This window comes from Pelmatolapia mariae, linkage group LG4 (genome assembly GCF_036321145.2).
Source record: "Pelmatolapia mariae isolate MD_Pm_ZW linkage group LG4, Pm_UMD_F_2, whole genome shotgun sequence".
Lineage (NCBI taxonomy): Eukaryota > Metazoa > Chordata > Actinopteri > Cichliformes > Cichlidae > Pelmatolapia > Pelmatolapia mariae.
In genome coordinates this window covers 10,265,935-10,278,865 of record NC_086230.1, presented here as the reverse complement: position 1 = coordinate 10,278,865, position 12,931 = coordinate 10,265,935, and the positions used below count along the sequence as shown (strand labels likewise).

General features: G+C 39.9%; 1 protein-coding gene across 1 annotated transcript in view; it reads left to right on the top strand.

Annotated features, from left to right (window-relative positions):
- The window catches only part of LOC134625965 (meiosis inhibitor protein 1), a 58,011-nt gene that overhangs the window by 2,171 nt on the left and 42,909 nt on the right, over nucleotides 1–12,931 (top strand). Inside the window, exons 3-9 of the mRNA XM_063471387.1 lie at nucleotides 48–98; nucleotides 2,700–2,773; nucleotides 3,776–3,881; nucleotides 8,283–8,492; nucleotides 9,932–10,110; nucleotides 11,723–11,837; nucleotides 12,509–12,628. Of these exons, the coding sequence (XP_063327457.1) occupies nucleotides 48–98; nucleotides 2,700–2,773; nucleotides 3,776–3,881; nucleotides 8,283–8,492; nucleotides 9,932–10,110; nucleotides 11,723–11,837; nucleotides 12,509–12,628 (855 nt within the window). The remainder of the gene's footprint in view (nucleotides 1–47; nucleotides 99–2,699; nucleotides 2,774–3,775; nucleotides 3,882–8,282; nucleotides 8,493–9,931; nucleotides 10,111–11,722; nucleotides 11,838–12,508; nucleotides 12,629–12,931) is intronic.

Sequence of the window (12,931 nt, the reverse complement as noted above, 5' to 3'; positions counted from 1 at the left end):
AAGTATGCCTTTTAAAATCTGCTCTGTCATATCTTCTCTGTCCCCAGGGATGCTTCAAACTGCAGAGGACCCTGTCACTCTGGAGAAGGTTGACCAAGGTGAAGAGATGCCTCTTTCTGGTTTGGTGATGTATGCTTGTGCGTCTGTGTGTGCTCAGGAAAACACACATACACACTGTACAGACCCGTGCTCACATTGCACTCACGCAAACATAGATGGAGGCCTTCTATGCAGTTGTTTTTGTGAACACATACACACACACACAGTCAGTGTTTTTTTTTTTTTGGAGGATACACATAAGCCTTCTTGCTGATAATGGTCAGTGCTGGTGGCTAAGGCGATCTTTGACTCCACATGGAGGCTTTGACGTCATTCCACGAGTAGATAATCTTTCACTGCTACTTCTTCATAGCTGAAATGCGAATTTCTCTTTGTACTTAATGAGTTTATTTGGGCAGCCAAATGCAGATTATTCTGTATCCTCAATCTTGGCCTTGTGGCAAGGTCTCACTTTCAAACACTCAGATTATCCCATTGCAGCCTTTGAAAAATGCAAAAACTTTTTAGTAAGTCCAAATTAATAAAGTGCAATTCACTTTTATTTTATTTATATAGCACCATATCACAACAGCAGTTGCCTCAAGTTGCAAGGTAAAGAACCTACAATAATACATGAGAAAACCCAAACAATCATATGAACCCCCTATGAGCAAGTGCTTTTGCAACAGTGGGAAGGAAAAACTCCCATTAAACAGGAAGAAACCTCCAGCAGAACCAGAGTCAGGGAGGGGCGGTCATCTGCCGCGACCGGTTGGGGGTGAGCAGATGAAGACAGGACAGAGACATACTGTGAAAGAGAGACAGAGATGAATAATAGCTAATTAAATGCAGGTGTATAAATGCATCATGAGTGAAAAAGGTAACTGAAGAAGAAACTCAGTGCATCATGGGAATCCCCCAGCAGCCTGGACCTACGGCTGCGAATCAAATGACAGAATGATTTTACGGGAGCTGTCTTAAAAAATGCCCAAGGGACTGCTTTTCTGTAACAGTTAGAAGAGTACTTAAAATGTGACACTGCATTTGGTTTCTGCACAGACAGTGTGTAAAGCACACGTTTTGTAAATCATTTGAGTGCTATAAATAATACAGTCATAGTGTGAGGAGGTAAGAAAGAAGGAGAAAGAAAGCCTACAACCTTCACAGAATTGTTCAGCTTAGCAGTTACAGCTTAATGAGAACTTGCGTTGTAACTGAGAGGTAAACCGATGCATTAAACACCCTGAGATGTTGCATCTATTGCAGTTTATTTATTTGGTACACTGCCTTTTTGATATGACAGGGTTTAATATATGTCACTACTGTTTGGATAACGCTTGTATAACACCCAATAATGGAAATATACCACAACTCATAGCCTGTTGCACACCAGTGCACATCCTTTAATGGAAACAGGTTCTACCTGCAAACGTATCATTATGTCTTGCACAGTTTTCAAATTGAACTTGCCCCAAATGTTATGTTTAGTTTGCAGTATGGGACTTTTGCCTTTCCCTTTTGGCAGGGAGAAAAGTAGCACAAACATTCTCCATATGTACTCATGACAATGCTAATCCCTGTTTGTCCATCACTTTTTTTAGACCTTAAAAAAAGTTTCCTTAACCTTCCACCTAACATGATTTTGTTTTCTAGCACTACTTATGCCCTGAGCTCACTCTTCATCATGTGACACATGAACCATGGAGCCACTGGAGCTCCAGGGCGCTAATGTCACATTAGACGACAGCTCTAAAATTTCAGTATGCTGTAAAATAATGGCACATTTATCTGATACTGATTAGCACTGATCGGTAGAAATGTTTGGTAAGGGCTGTAAGAAATTGCAGGAGGTTGCTGACAGTTGCTGTGAAACTAATTGCTAAAGCTACCTTCATACAGACCCAGAGACTGGTCTGTGAACGCTGGCAACTGTATTCTCTGACAGGTAGCAAGTGGTTTGCTGGAGGTTCCTGGCAGTCAGCAGGGTGTAATTGAGGGTGTATAGTGCTGCACCAAAAATCTCCTTGCAGTTCCTTTGGTTGCTAGCAGATTGCTGCAGTTAGCATGTAAGAAGCTGTCTTCTCTGCAGACTTGCACCTTTTGAACTGTGTTGGTTGCAGGCAGCATTAAGGCACAACCTTTACTTTCTCCATTCCCAGCTTGCATTGCACTTCTTCAGGTTTCACTACTGCTCGGAATAAACGGTGACTGCACCGTAATGAGCAACCACACCAATCTGCTGCCAACCATGGCAAAGTTTTCAGTGCACAGCCCTCCCCCCAGTCAAGGAATGCACATTTTTCACTAGCGACTTGTGGTTGTCAGGCTTGTGTGACATGTAACGAAAATTCCTTAACTACCATTATTTAAAGGCACTTCATATTTAAGTAAATTCCTGTTTGAATCATTTAATCGCATACAAATTTCTAAAGCAGTGGTAGAAGATTCTGAAGGATAATTTAAAACTTCAAAAATTATACACCTGGATTTTTCATTAACAATGACTGTTTTGATTTTCTCTGTCTCGTAATTGCAGTGACTGTGCGAAAGTGTGAAACTGCACTTATCTGTGATGTTTATTTAATGAATACACCTCTCTGTTTTTTTTTTTATCTGCCTGTGTAAATGCATACATTTGTGTGTGTGTTTACTTGTGTCAGTGCTGGTTCAGCTACTCCTGGAGCTCCAGAGCGAGCTGTCATTTCGCTTCGTTTTGGATGAGATACACAAACAGGTAAGACAAATAGAGAAACGCTCCTACTCATGTGCACGTGCAGGCAGAAGAACATGCCCAACATCTTAAAAATTTTAATAGCACTTGTGTAACTAGCGTCATACTCTCCCAAGGCTGTTTAGTAAACAGACAGTGTGCTTGTCTCCCTCTTGCTGCTGTTGTGTCACCTCAGGGGGAGACAGTAATGGAGAAGGCTCATTCTGCTGCAGGTGGAAAACAGTATAGCTGTGTATACTGATGATGACAGAAAAATATAACACCAGCCACAGCAGACAAGTCTCATTTATGCTACAAGAACAGAGCTTGATTAGAAGTTTTGACACAAACTGTTAGTGGAAGAATTTTTTTATTTTTATTTATTTTTTTCAGTTTAAACACGCAAGCACTTGGCTCAGATTAACCCTTCTTCTGTGTATCGCTATGTATGGAAGTGGCGTAGCGTTATTATGCTTCGTTTTTCTTGCATCAGATTTGGTAGAGTTGCAGTTGTAGGATTTTTTTGACAGGATCATTAACAACAGTGTTTACTGACCCATTATTAATTCTCCAATTTGCAGTTGTTATTTGGTGGAAATAAAAATGTCAGCTTTTGATAGAGTGTTTCCTACCTCACTCAAAGCTGGTGATGGGGGACAAGGAGGCGAAAATCTCTCGAGTGTCTCTAATCCTCTGAGCCCATGGTCGTGTGTGTTTGGCCTTACTGTTGTGGAGCTCTCGCTGAATGAATTCTGAGATTTTTTATCGAGTGGAAATAAAAAACTTAAGCGGTTAATAACATATATGTAGTAGGATATTTAGGTTGTTGTAGTAGTTTTAAAATATATTTTGGTCATTTTGAAGAATTTTTTTAACCTACCATTAAAATAAAGGTTTAGCTTTAAGACACCTGTGCAAACCGATGTTGTAGAGCTTTATGATCTAATGCATTAAGATTTCCTTTATATTACTGTGTGTGTGTGTGTGTAAGTTTACTGATGATTTTTGTGTGTGTTCTCTTTCTAGCTTAGTGAGCAGCTCAGTGTGAAGCATTTCCTGCCTACATTCAGCTTCTTGGGTAACCTAATAAAAGCTGCTCCTACTGTGTCCCAGAGCCTTGTGACTCATTATGGTGAGACCCTGGAAATGACACTCAGTGAGACCTCAGAGTAATACAGGGACACGTAGCCCCTAGTAGTAGTAGTCTGTTTTCATCCTTGTTTATATTTTCTTTACAGTCCATTATCAAGAAAGGTACATCAGTAAGCTCGTCTCTCAACATGAGCATGAACTTTATCTCGTCATGTGGCAAGTGATAAACAGTTCTTGGAAATGTTGTAAGCAACGCATAATTTTTCCCCTTTGTTTTTACCAGCACTGGACACGGGTGGAAAGGTGATGCGTGGACTTATTTACAAAGTTCATGCTTCATGAATTCCTCTCATTGAGATTTATAATCCGGAGCTAAATACTTTTTAAACTGTAAACATACTGCTGTGTAGCAGGCCACAGCCACTGACCCCGTTGTATAGCAAACACATTCATTTGCCTTTCGGGGAATGTATAGAGTATCTGCAAAAAATTGATGACGTGCGTTGATTCAGGTCAGTTTTTAAAAATGCAGTTGAGACAGGATCGGTCAGGTTTCAGGTGGCTTACTGTGCAGTCTCTATGTCACTCTTCACTGTGGCACTGGAGAGGCAGAAACTGAATTAAAAATTTATTATTTTCAGGGGCTAAGATCCAAGAATGTGTTTGAAATGTAGAGTTCACCTGAAATGGAAGAGGAAGATATGAAGGAATACATAATTTTCCTGATCTCTTTTGTCTTAGAGAGACATATCTACATTTCAGTCACCGTAGCATATATTGATCTTCTTAAACTGTATCCAAGATGCATGGAAAGCATTGTCTGCAATGGATTGGCGACATGTCCAGGACGCTCTATACCAGCTCAGACAGGCTACAGCCTCCTGAGTCCCCTAGTTGGATAAGAAAATTGGCTGATGGAAATAGCTGTACTATGTCCACTTTTGAAACCAGCTTTCTCATGCTGTGCCCTATTCCACCTCCTCTGCCTCTAAGAAATTAGAAAAAAATCACACAACTCTATCTTCCATATCCTTTCCCCTGAACTCTCTCAATTCAATCTCTCTAGCTGTTATGACCTTTTCAATTGCTCTCCAGCTGCACCGAGATAACCAACCTTAAAATTCCATCTGCATAGCCAATCCCATACCAGCACCTGCTGAAAGTAAAATAGCAAAAATTACAAATACTGCAAATGTTCATCCGAACCTTTTCCCTGAATCTCCCCGTCTATATAAGTGTATTTATCTAGGTACAAAGCTGTAGTATAGCAAGCTGAAAAGATACTCCTCCCCCAACGCACAGTTGTTGATTTAATCTCTTTTACAACCACCTGTATGATATCTTTGTACTCCCCAAATCATTTTTCCACAGTGCTTATTAGGCTTTGTCAATCAGCTTTGTGTTCGTGTGTGCATTGTACTGTGTTTGTGTCACGCCTGACTGCTTGTCTTTACGATCGAGCGCGAATGTGATCCTTATGCCAAAAAGGCAGCCACCGTAGTTATTTTATTATGCTATGTGTGTCCACCTCTCATGTATTTTCATGAGTTTTTCAAGCTCCCTCCAGCAGCTGCAGGTAGTGGTGAGTTGTTACGATGTTGATGCAAGATGTGGGCTGCCACTATTGACTGTGTGTGCCTGTCTGTGGCCTGTCACTCAGCAAGTCTCTGTGGGGCTGTTTGGACTAACGACAACAGCACGGCAATGACAACACATGCCCAGAGCACCCAGGAGATTTCCCTCTGTCTCTGACTCACTGGCTGCCTGTCTTTCTGACTGATTAACCCCTCTTTTTGTCCTCACTCGTTTACTTTTCTCTTCCAGAATTTTCTCTTCGATTTCTGTATTGCTGATACTGATTGAGGAGCGGATACAGATAAAACAGGGAAGATGAAACAGATAAGAAAAGTGGAAGGCAAACAGAGATAACAAGAGGGATGAAAGAAGGAAAGGACAATAGTGCAAGTTAAAAATGTTTTTCACAAGCTGATATGTAAAATATCAGCCATCTAAAATTAAACAGTTAAATGGCAAGTTTCATCATTTCTTTAGCTAGACTTTGAATCATCTCAGCATTCAGCATTTCTGCTTTGTTTTTCTTGCAAGCACTTTTTTATGCAAAGACTTTTCATAAGACATTTTTTTAGAAAGTGCTTGCAAAAATACAGAGAGACTAAAATGTTTTTTAATAGACCAAGAAAGAGGAAGCAGGGTGAAGCAACAAGTGCAAAGCGATGGTTAAATACTCTCGAAAGCGGATCAGAAGATGAACAGAGAGGTAGTTCAAAGCATCAGAGTAGGGCAGCAAAACACTAAGCAAGGTAAACAGAAATCAACTTTTGCTCTTTTCTTTAAGGAAAGCACAAGAAGACCTTTTTGTCTGTTTGCCGTGCCTCCCCCCGTGTTTGTGTTTCTTTCTCATTGAGTGGCATTAAACAGCAGCACGTCGTTTTATTTCTCATCTGTTCTTTTGCAGCTCATATTTTGTTCCCTACACTTTTTTTATCCTCTGTCTGTGGAGGAGTTACCACCCCCTCTACCTCTTTTCCCTTCTTCTCCCCCACCCCCACCGCTTCTCTCTTTATGCTTTGCTGTCATCTTGGCCGCCTCATATATTTCGGTTTAATCAAACATGTCTGGGAGCTTCTTCTGCATCACATGGGTTTTGATCTGCTCCAGAGAGCAGCTGGCTTGGATTTGGCTCTCCTGCTCTGTCATCTCTGTCTCTTTCTCTCCATGTTCGACACTCGCTGAGTCCCGTGTTGCTTTGTGCTCTTATCCGCTGTGCAACTATTCTCATTGTCGCTGTTTTAGACATATTTGACTCTTTCAGCTCTCTTTAGCCACTTCTGTCTCCTGCCTGTGTCTCGCTTGCCATCGGGTATACTGGTGTGTTCACACTAAATCCTTTATTTTTTGCCCTTTTATTTACATTGATATATAAATGAGAAAATCATTAGTAATTAAGTTCTCCTAGCAACAAACTAATGTTAGGGTTCAAATTATTTTGTGAAAATAATTATAAAAGTACTCGTGTCTTTATATTTTTATGCTCCAATCTACGCCTACATAGTTTTTAATCTAGTCTGCTCACACTCTCATCTGCCGTTTAACTCCGCTCTCTCCCGCAATTGCCAATCTTCAATCCTTTCATCTTCAAGGCAATTTTCCCTCCGACGCTGGGTCCACCGTTGTCTGTCATAGCTAAAGTTGAAACTCTCCACCTTGTTCCCAGCAGTTTGCACTTTTTCCATTTTGTAATCTCACTGTCCTTTTGTGGTGTCTGTTGAGCTTCTTTCACAGTAATACAATTACTTCACCTCTGGGCATCTTTCTCTTATTTTCCTGCATTTCTGTACATACTCGCAGACGTCTTTCTGGGTAATTGAAATGTACAATATCTTGAAATGTCACATGATGTTGCAATTATACGTCTATTTATGCACTTATCAGCAGCTTTATTAGGTACACCTCGATAGTACTGAGTACTTGGACCCCCTTTTGCTTCCAAAACGTCCTTAAATCTTCATAGATTCAACAATGTCCTTGAAACATAACTCAGAGATTTGGTTCTTACTGACGTGATAGCATCACACAGCTGCTGTGGATTTGTTGGTCCACATCTGTGATGTTAATGACCTGTTCCACCACATCCCAAAGGTGCTCCATTGGATTAAGATCTGGTGACTGTGGGGCCATTTGAGTACAGTGATCTCATTCTCATGTTCAAGAAACCGGTTTGAGATGATCTGTATCTCTTTATGAGATATTGTCTAATCCTGCTCTAAGCAGCCATTAGAAGATGTTACATGGAGGTCATAAATGAATAGACAGTACAGCAACAATACTCAGGGACGCTGTGGTGTTTAAATGAGGCTCACTTGGTACTTAAGGGCCTAAAGTGTGCCAAGAAAATATCCTCCATCCTCCACCACTGCCTGCCTGAGCCCATGAGAGAAGGTAAACAACATGATTTTATGTTGTTTATGCCAAATTCTGACCCAACATGTAAATGTTGCAGCCAATATTCGCCCAATTTTCTGTTGTCCAGTTTTGGTGAGTCACTATAAATTTTAAGCTCAGTTTCTTGGTCTTAGCTGACAGGAGTGGCACCCGGTGTGGTCTTCTGCTGCTGTAACCCATCTGCTTCAAGGTTCAACATGTTGTGAATTCAGAGATGATTTTCTGCATACCTTGGCTGGAACGTGGTTATTTGAGTTCCTGTTGTCTTCCTATCAGCTCAAAGCTTTCTTGTTATTCTAAATGCATTGAGTTTCTGCTCTCCAATTAGATAATGGTGTTAACAAGCAATTAAACAGGTGTACCTAATAAAGTAGCTGCTTCACAACAACATATAGACACTTAACAACTATACCACATGATTATGCCTGTGTCTTACGTGTGCTCTAACTACTTACCTGTTTCCATTTCTCTCCACCAGTGCCCCTGTTAGACCGCCTGTGCTCAGCGCTGCTTTTCCCAGACGAAGCACTGAAGGGTGCAGTGGTGTATGTGTGGCTCCAACTGCTTGGAGCTCCTGGGGGCTCAGCAGCCCAGTCCTTGCCTTCTGCTGTTAGGGACAGAGTGTGTAATGTGTTGCTGAAAACATTAGCCAATGCCAGCTCCCCACAGCTCCTCAGATATTGTGTCGGTGAGAAAAATATTTTGGTTGAATACATTTTATGAGTTTTGTTTTTTGGGGTGTTTTTTTTTTTTTTTTTACAAATCCTTTTATAACATAGTATATTTCACAAGATGGATAAACTAATGTCGATGAAATTTGATACAGCATGTTGAGAAAATGAGAATTGATGATCATAAAGTAATCTCAAGGCATTCAGTTTCAGATTTTTAAAAGTATAATTGACTACATCAGTAGCTGCTTAAATGAAAAATTGCATATATTTGCGTTTTTGAAGTGCAAATTAAACTGATACCTAACTAGAGTGAAATTGGTTTTCTACCATCTAAAAGTCTGATCGTGTAGATTTTTGTTATTCAAGCCTTAGAAACAAGGATCTTGGTGAGAGTAAAAGAGAACGGTTGTGAATTTGTAGCAATGTATGAAACAAAATTTCACTCCCTGCTGGCTGAGAGAAGACGGCTGAGGACTTATTTGAATGGCAATGTGGTCATTTGACATCTGCCTTTCGAACTGGAAAAAAAAATGTAATTTAAGAAATTTCCCTTACTTTGTGAGGCTTAATAATAACAAAAAGGAGTTGTTTTCTTCCCTAAATCCCCCAAATCTCCTTAAGAGCGAAGCTAGATGGAGAAAGAGGGAGGATTATGTGGAGATGAAAGAGTCCTGCTATCTGGAGGAGCTTTGACTTATAAGGACAATAAGCTTGCAGTGTGCGCTTTAGTGATAACCAGAACTGAGGTCTACATTAGGTACAGACATTTACGAAAAATAAGACAGAGTCATTATCTCCCAGAAATTTAAAGTTGGAATGTATGCCACTGTAATAACTTGGGAGAAAAATGTGTTGCACAGCAGGTTTGAAATAGAGGTTGGTTTGCAATTGCAAAGTAAACATGGCTGAACTGTTGTTATTAGTTTAATACCAGCAAGCTTACCTATGATAGCAGCAACATGATGGAAGAAGCAGGAGGTATTATTAATTTTCTTTAGCATTTGGAAATGGCTACAATATATAAGTAAGATTATTATATTTTAATAATGTTGCACTTTGGGAAGTTGCATTTTTGCATTTTTATGATTACAAATCGGTGCTGAGTCTGAAGAAATCCCTCACCGTGAGAACTTTTATTATTATAGGAGGTGTTTAATATTTATAAATGATTATCTAATATAAAACTTCCCTTTGTGATATTTGAAATAGCCCAGTTTATTATCAAATTAATGGTGGAGATTTTCAATGGTGACACTGACGCTGTAGGTAATATTTGTGCACCTTTTATTTTAAATTAAAGGAAAAAAAAACCAGACAAAACATGAATGTATTTATAAGCACATGCATGTGTAGATCTCAGCCATGTTTAGGCCTTTGTATAAACTTTGCATCGTGTTTAAAACTTCTGATCTGTGTCATTAGTATCTGTAACAGCTTGTCTTTCATCTGTTAGGCCTGCTGTCACAGCTTGTGCATCTGGCTGATGCTGTGTCAGTTCTGATGAACAGCCTGAGCTGTCAGGTCATGTGCGATGAGAACGAGGACATCCTCGCCAACAACAGCCAGAGCCTCAGCCAAAACCAAGACCAACAGCCCCCTGACCACTGCCTTCTGCCTCTCATACTGAAAAAGGTCTCTGTCCAAACATCCTGCTCTCATCCCCAAGACCTGCATTCTGGCTCTGACGATAATCATAACAAGAAGTTCTAATCCTGGATTATTGTGCCTTTGAATAGGGATTCAGTGGGGTTTTACCCTGGACAAATATTTGTGGTTCATGTCTGGGAAATCATTGTGTAGTTTACATCTCGTTAGATTTTCTCAGTGATGACTCACATTACAGAAGAGCTAATGACGTTGGGAGGTTTTATGGAGGGCTCTGTTCTCTAATGTGTTGCTTCTAAATGAAACTCTTAACTAAATAATCAACGCTGTGACGTCAGACCAGCACTGTTTTGGGATTGGTTGTCGGTGAAACGACTACACCCTCAGCCGTATATAATCTGCACCTAATCCATTTCTGTGTGGAATTTACAAAAGTATAAATCCCCCCTCGGTACACGAGTCAATATGTTGTAGCTCCAGACTAACATATTCAAACGAAAACAAGAAGCACTCCGCCAAGGCACTTCACTCTGAGGCCTGAATTTACTTTTAGGGGAATAGTATTATATTATTTATTTATTCATTTCTTTTCTTTGTTCTTTTTAAACCTACTTTATGAAGTTTTTAGTGCGGTAAGAATCAGATAAAGGTAGCATGACAGATGTTTACTTTGATTACGCAAACATTATGTAGGAGTAGGTAATGGATGATAAGTACTGATTTGTAAATAAATGAACATGAATAATTTGAGCTTATTATATAAGATTATACTACAGTATATTTCTAGCTATCTAGGCAGCTTGTTCTCTTTCTCTTGACAGTATTTAACACATTCTAGGGTCAACTTGAATGAAAGAGGGTCAAAGGTGACATGTTATTTAGATACAAACTGTACACCAATATCATTGCCTGATTGGTGCCAATGCAAACAGGCAGCATAATTTTAAGCAGAGTTTTAAAGAGAAAGTTTGACCTTAAAGAAGAGGTCAGAGGTCAAACAAACATAATATTTAGAATACCAAAATATACCTCCCTGTATATCGACAATGGCACCAAGAAACATAAATAAATCTGTATAGCATTATTATCTCTTTGAACTTCAGATCAGTCTCTTGGCCTTGAAGGAGAGGTCAAAGGTTAAATGTGACACGATACTTTAAAACTTTAAATGGTGTTTTCTGTATGTTGATAAAGTTTTAAGGCTGTTTGTCAGTTTGCAGCCAATAAATCATTACGTTTACCTTGAAAACCTTGGTGGATGTAAGCCAAATTTGAATGGATTGTTAACATGACCCCACTCGACACCCCTAGAAACTTTTAATAGAATTCATTGAAAACTTTTTGAGCTTTACAGACTCAGAGAATAAACATGCACACACACACACGCACACAAATGCTGCCAAGAACATGACCTTCTTGGCAGAGGTAACTAACACACTAAACTGCAATGCCACACAGTGCATGGAAGATGGGAGCCAGTTGTTGCTTCAGTCTATCATGAGCCGTTGGTAGAATCGAAGAAACATTTATAGTGTAAACACTGTAATACTATGGAAGTCTTGCACACTGTTTGATTAACACGCATCTTTATTTAAGTCAAGGATTCTAAAAAAAAAACCCCATAAATTGTGTCTTTCAGTTGCTTCTGAGTGGCGATGAGAACTTGCAGGTGACCAGTGCAAAGTGTATTGCATCTGTTCTCGTTCATTCCCCCAGTCAGTACAGTGCTCCCTTCATCAACGCTGACGTACCTGGTAACACGCACGCACAGGCACACAAACACAGTCGCTGCGATGAGTTAATGCCTTCTTTGAATTGTTCTATTAATGATTTCCTCTGTGTTCCCTTTGGATCCTTCTCTTTGTCCAGAGCCCTGTTATTATGTTATCTGCCGCTTTGTATTTCTTATGCTGTTTGTCTGCGATTATTATTGTCATTACTTTTAATGAGGCTTTGGCTAACATTGTCATAATTTTTGCCGTACTGTTTTACGTGGCCCTGTTATATTTTTCCTTGTTACATACCTGTATATGTACTGTTACAATGATCTATCTGTATAATGTCAGCAGCCCCTGCTCAGACCTTTTATTGTTCAAGGGGGAGCCAATCAGAAGAAAGAGGGAAGTAAAACCAACTTGTTTCAGACAGAAGATGTGCTAATGGGCTACAAAAAGACCCGATGGAATAATCTAAATAAATATTATTTTGAACTTTGAATCATGTGAAGCTTCTCTAGTAGGGTCCAAGAATAAAAATATGGAGCTGGGAATGAGCATAATAGGTCCCCTTTAATGTGCAAGAAAACATTGCCCTACTTTCAGAAGAGTGTTGTAGTAATTCTTCCCTGTCCTCTCTTTTTCTTTCAATTTTGTTTAAAAGAACAAAACAAAGTTTTAAAGTTGTCTTTTTGTCACTGTTTTCAAAGAGTTTCTGTTTGACCGTCTGGCCTGTAGTAGCAACGAGGTGCTGCTGTGGTCTGCCTACAGCTGCTTGCTGCTACTAACTGAGGAGCCCCTCTTTTTCTCCCAGTGTCACTCCGTTTACGGTGAGAACACAGGCTGTAGGAGCACGACCACTTTATCTCTCTGTGTGAATGCAAAGACAAAATATGTCACTACTGCAGAGGCTCCGGTTGCGAATGGCATAAACAAGGTAAGATGGAAGCATTTGTTTCTGAAATGTTTTGGCTTCACTTTTGTGCAGCTGTCTCTACATCCATCTTTTAAATCTATGGGCGAGAGAGCCGAGACAGCAGATCAGAAACCATTCCTGAGTGAATTACGACGATGCCATCTCTGTTTTTTGTCTTCAGCCCTGGGTTTCGTTGTATATCGGTTAACATATCTGA